Source organism: Notothenia coriiceps, unplaced genomic scaffold (assembly GCF_000735185.1).
Source record: "Notothenia coriiceps isolate Sejong01 unplaced genomic scaffold, NC01 NC01_scaffold00037246, whole genome shotgun sequence".
In the NCBI taxonomy this organism is placed as follows: Eukaryota; Metazoa; Chordata; class Actinopteri; order Perciformes; family Nototheniidae; genus Notothenia; species Notothenia coriiceps.
Genome location: NW_011369947.1, coordinates 25957757 through 25963700, shown reverse-complemented (window position 1 = coordinate 25963700; position 5944 = coordinate 25957757). Strand labels below are relative to the sequence as shown.

General features: G+C 44.1%; 1 protein-coding gene across 2 annotated transcripts; it reads left to right on the top strand.

Annotated features, from left to right (window-relative positions):
- The first annotated feature begins 1028 nt into the window (after positions 1–1028).
- LOC104966193 (protein artemis-like) lies at positions 1029–3839 on the top strand. Of its 2 annotated transcripts, none has more exons than XM_010795369.1 (3): positions 1029–1063; positions 2428–2514; positions 2688–3839. In XM_010795369.1, the coding sequence occupies exons 1-3, from the start codon at positions 1042–1044 to the stop codon at positions 3380–3382; spliced, it is 804 nt and encodes a 267-aa protein (XP_010793671.1). In that variant the 5' UTR covers positions 1029–1041; the 3' UTR covers positions 3383–3839. The 2 variants fall into 2 exon arrangements, with proteins under 2 accessions (XP_010793671.1, XP_010793670.1); XM_010795368.1 differs by having other exon boundaries at positions 2682–3839.
- Positions 3840–5944: the final 2105 nt, after the last annotated feature.

Below are 5944 nucleotides of genomic sequence, written 5' to 3'. Positions count from 1 at the left end.
ACTCTTTCGCATTGAACTATTATTCAAAACAATGTATATCGGTGTGTGTGTGTGTGTGTGGTGTGTGTGTGTTGTGTGGTGTTGGTGTGTGTGTGTGTGTGTGGTGTGTGTGTGTTCTGGTGGGTGTGTGCTGGTGTGTGTGTGTGTGTGTGTGTGTGTGTGTGTGTGGTGGTGTGTGTGGTGTGTGTGTTGTGTGTGTGTGTGTGCTGTGTGTGTGTGTGTGTGTGTGTGTGTGTGTGTGCTGTGTGTGTGTAGGCTTGAGGAGTTTTTCCCAGGGCAGCCGGGCTGCCGTTTGTGGCTGCAAAGCGTTCGTGACGGGACCCCTCTTCAGAATCATCAGCATCAACATCCACCATGTGCGGTTCGGAGAGAGAACGAGGAACAACGTTGTCATAAAGTAAGGAGCAACTTCAGATGTATCCAGAACTATTTGTTCACTTGACAAACGCCTTGTCCATGATACATTAACATTTTAGTAGTCAATTAAGTGCTTAGGATGAAACGGACACTAAAAGAAGAATGTTAACAGTAATCTCATGGGATGCCTAAAACTTGCCTTTTTGTTACTGTTGGGTTATTATTCCGAGAACAGGAGCAAGTTCCTTCAGAGCCGTGCTTCAGTTTCCATGTCCTCCTACTTACGAGGTACTACAGATGCTTACATGCTGATATAATATCTCTTAATTTTTCTTCTTGAAATAATGTGCTTTTAAAATGTATTGTGCCGCCTCTCTGATTTCAGCTGAAAGACTTCCTCTCGTACCTCCGAGCCGTCAACATCTACCCCAGTGTCATCCCTCGTTGGTCGCACACTCACTGAGGTCACACAGATGTGAGTTGAATCTTGATACAACACGGCCGTACCTCCAAAACTTTTTTACATCACGTGTTGTAAGAGTCTGAGTTGTTTTGCATTTTGCCCATACACTTGTTGACACTTTGCTATTTTAACAGGCTGATGCTTGATGTGCAGCGAACCAGTCGGATCAAGCAGCCCGACAGTTACAAAACTCTGGGACGCGGGCGCCCTCAAACGCTGGCATGGTGAAGCGACCTACATATGGCTGGAGACACACTTTCACTATACATTATATTAACCCACAAACAGGTGCCTGGCTGCAAATGCGTGACATCTTAACAGTTTCCTTAGCCTCAATTTGCTTGGTACAGTACGGTGGAAATTTGATATATAAATGTTGTTTTTCTTGGAACTAGCTGAGACGTCTTGGGGACTATTTCATTCTATTACATCTGAAATATAAGATAATACATTCTGCTTATCAAGCTTCATTTGGAGCTTCTCTTTCAAAAACAAACCACAAAGAGAAGTAGGGAGCATTCTTACAGCTGGATATTTAGGAGATACCAGACCTCTCTGAGATGTTTTCCCCAACAGAGCCGCCGACCCCGGGCCCTTTTCCTCTTTGACGCCCCTGAAGCCCCAATAAACTTCTTCCTTGGTACACGCCGCCCATGATGAATGCATGTCTGATCTCCTGTGTGTGCATGTGTTTCGGGCCTGTGTGTGTGAGAAAAATAACAATGGAGTTAAAGTGAATGTGCATCTTCTAATGAAGTTCTTTTATTTCGTACAGCAAATGTATTCGAAAGATATAATAGTTACGCAAGGATGACTTGCAGCAGATAATGTGGGCAAATACAAATACGCTTGGGACGCCTATACAACGTTTTGTCATTTAACAAACCTAAAGGTCCCATGTCATGCTTTCTGGTTCTTTACCCGCTCCCCTTGTGTGTTATGTGCTTTTTTGCATGTAACGGTCTGCAGAGTCACACAACCTCAAAGTGCACCCTGTTAGGGATTTAAAACTCTAACTCAGAAAGACCTGCTCTCTGCTGCAGAACTGCCCGTTTGCGAGATTTCTCTTTTTCCATTGGTTTACTTCTTGGTATATGATCGTATTTCGGGTATTAGTGAGGTACGTCCGCGGAAGCCGTTACGTTTGAGAACCAATTCCGCCGGACTTCCACACACACACACTCGGCGGACGTTGCGGGAGGCTGCTGCTGCGAGGGGAGCGCGCGACACTGTGAGTTGGCTCACTGGTGTGGGGTCGGCCGAGACACTTGCGGAACTCAGCCTGGGCACACACACAAACTCCCAGCCAGGCTGCGTGTGTGTGTGTTTCTGCGCTGGGTTTCGCTGGTGTCTCGTTGTAACACATAAACACACAGCAGCGCACACTGGGCTCACAGGGGGGGGGGGGGCAGGAGCTCCAACAAGCCGTTTAGGACAGACTGAATACACATACTATACAGAGATGCTGTATGAGAAACCAATGTGTGTTTGGACAATTGCACAATATAAATGTATTTTAGTAGACCTCAACAATGGAATTATGATCAGTAGAAATGGCCATGACATGGGACCTTTAAAGTATTGAGTGTCTGTTCTCTTCTGTTTAGATTCAGACAGCGATGAGAAGCTGTTTGACGGGCTGGATCTGGCACCAGTGAGGAAGAAGATGGCGCTCAACCAAGAAATAAAAAATGGTGCGTAGTTATTTTAACCCCTTACTCTTTGAGGGGATTATATTTGTTGCATGTATACATGTGTTGTATGATGGTGTATTCATTTCATCGAAGCCTACAATGGCTCTAATCCTTTTTTTAAATGATTTATTATGAACAAACATTTATTGCTCATCTGTAATCCTTAGTGAAAGCTCTTCAGGAAGCAGAGCCCCCTGTGTCTGCAGAGGACTGTTTTCCTCTGACAGTCACAGACACGCAGTCTGTTTCACGCAACTACGCAGACTGCACTGAGTCCAATGGTGAAGAGGAGGATGAGGAAGAGGAAGAGGAGGATAACAAAGAAAAGGAGGACAACAATCTATGTCAGGGTGAGGTGGAAAAGACGATGGAGGAAGCTGAGAAAATTGAGGTTGCAGGCTCCTCACACCCTCCGAAATGGGAGGACTTCTTCACCACGGAGACGCTTCCTGACAGCCAGAACAGCCTCAGCAGCCAATTACAATCCTGCTGCTCTGTCCCCAGCCCCTCCCCTTCCAAAATGACGGGCTCACAGACCCCAGAACTGTTCAGTGAGGAGGAGGAAACCCCAGAGGACTTCAGTCTGACGCTCTGCGCCTCGCTGTCGAACCACTCCTCCCAGAACCAGGACTCGTATTTCCCCGACACGCTGATCCTCCGCCCTGAGCAACATGAAGACTACAGGATAAATACTCAGGAGAAGGAGAGCAAGGCGGAGCTCTCAGAGTCTCAGGCGTCGTCAGACTTCGATATTCCCTGCACGCCTGAGTCCAAAGCGCCTCATCCAGATGAACTGTCGCAGCTGTACAGGAAGCTGGCGTCAGGAGAGGAAGTGGTCATCAGAAAGGGTAGTCAGGGCTCCATGTGAAGGTTTTGGTGAGCCACATTCGCTCTACTCGTCCACTTACATGCTGCAGGATTACTGTTTCATAATGCCTTTCTATAATACCACACATGCCTTACATTCCTCTGCAGCTTCAGTGGAACCTCTAAATCTCACACACCTCAGTTTGCAAAGCAATGCACGAACCATTTATTCACCGAGGCACTTTAAGTTCACTTCCGCCCTACATTCATTATTGCACCTGTGACTTGTTCCTTTTTGTTGACAGATTGTGGTTCATTATTTAAAACATTCCTTCTTTATTATGAAGTAGATAACCTTGTGTATCAAAGCAGAACCTTTTTAGTTTCTTAAACCAAATAAAGTTTTACATTTCAACAGAAAAGCTTTCTTTCAACCATTACATTTATACTACAGGGCTCGACATTATAATTGGCCCGCTGGCCCGGAAGCACTATTTCGACACCCCGGGCCAGCATAACGTACTTTCCACTTGCCCGCTCGGGCCACAAAAAATATTGCTTTAAAAAAAAAGAATTGTCCTGTAGTATTGGTATTTTGACTTGCAATTTAGTTAAATTGTTTCGTTTATTAACGCTACAACATAGCGTTTTGTGAGTCGGTTGTCGTTGTAGGGTGAAAAGCAAACGGCTGTTTGCTGCGGAGCGGAGCGCGAGCAGGCTCCCGTGAGCGGGAGCGCGCTCCTTCACTACAGACTATCGCGCCACCTAACCATTCGCCATTAATCTTTTTAATACCAGCGGTAACCGGCCAAGCGCCGGGCAAAAAACAATCTTCAAATAAAAGAAAGTCACCGGAGGAGTTAAAGGAGAGTGACAGGGAGTATGAGAAGAAGAGGGAGAGAACGTTTCAGCCAGCTTGATCGATGGAGTTGGCTTCTCGTGCAGTGACGCGTCCTAAAACCCTTTTATAATCTATCGATTAGATTTATGATTTGAAAATTATAAAAGTAGGGTAGACATGTGGAGATTATCCGGCTGAACAAAACGTGCATTTATCAAACAGGTTTGTTTTCCACAGACCTTATTTCCAGCTATTTTCCAAAACCCTTTGGAGAAATCCCATTGCTTTTTGTCGAGGAAACCAGCAGCTTATACTTCCTGGTTTTAGGACGCGTCACTGGCTGCACCTCTCAATATGATGCCAATATAAACAAGGTCTTCTGTCGGCTCTATACATCAATGCCGACCTATGCTGACAAGTAAGTGAAGAGTAGAAAATATAAAAGGTATTGGCTTTAGGGAAATGTCCCAGCAGTTTAGGATAATGAAGGTACTAATCTAATCTAACATAGCCATTACATTTCTAACTCCTAATGACAGGAAGGCAGAAAGCGCATTATACAAATAATAATACTCATAATAATAGCTGACATTTTTGAACAATGACCACAATATCATTATTTTAATAAACCAAATATGAACAATTGAGGAAATGAGGAAGAACTGATGATTCAAATGTTGTAGTAAAAGTAGTAATGTAGTTAGTGCATAAATTACTATTGCAACAAATGTGTTCATTTTCTTCATTATAAGTCGATTTTTTTTTGGACGAATGCTCCGGGCCAGTGGTTACCTGTGGCATTTCACCCTTAATGTCTACCCCTTCCAAGGTTTACTCATAGATAGTTGCAGTTTTCTGGACCGTGTGTGTGCATGTATGTACTATACCTCTGGCATAGTTATGACCCAAATACTGTATGTTTGTTCACAGGTTGTTTTTTTTTGGAGTCTGTCTGTGTATGTGTATGTGTATGTGTATGTGGGTGTGCGGGATTAACCCAGTTGTTTCGACAGCGCAAGAATATACGACAGTGCCATTTGAAACATGCCCAATGTAATTCTTTTCAAGCTGTATGTGAAAAATGAAGGCATAAGTGGAGAAATACAGGGGTGAAAAAACTTTAATGCATGCAGTGCAGGCTGTACCTCTAGCGTAGCTCCCACCCAGAAGGAGTAGCATGTGTCTACAGGTTTGTTGGGGCGCCCGTGGAAGCCGCTCTGCTGCCTCATGATACACCAGCGCCGGATCCTGTCCAGCTCCCGCTGACTCAGCGCCTCCTCCAGCCGCCCCATCAGACACAGAGAGGCTATGGCGCAGTACGTCCAGCCACCTGGACACACAGAGTAAATACAGAAAATTCATTATAAACAAATCCAATTAAATAAACTGATTCTTTTGTATTACCATTGGAAAGCAGTTCCAGTGGTTCACACTGACACAATTGGATGACAGACATCTATATGATTACAGGGCTTTGCAGGAAGAACAGAGGGTGTGTCTGCGTGTGGGCTTTTTTTTTTACAGCCAAATGTTTGATAGCATGTAGCTACATTCATTTGTCACCTCTCTATGGATGTTATCACAACGTGGAGCTACCAGGGCTGTACAGAATAAATCAAAGCTTCATTTTTCAAATATTGAGATTCAAACTCTAAATCTAATTAAAAATACGTGACATGACTATTCATTCTATTTAATCCTGGCATTACTTCAAATATACATTAGGCTCAACTAATATTAATAATTTAAAATAGTTATTAATATTGTAGGGCATATCTGTTA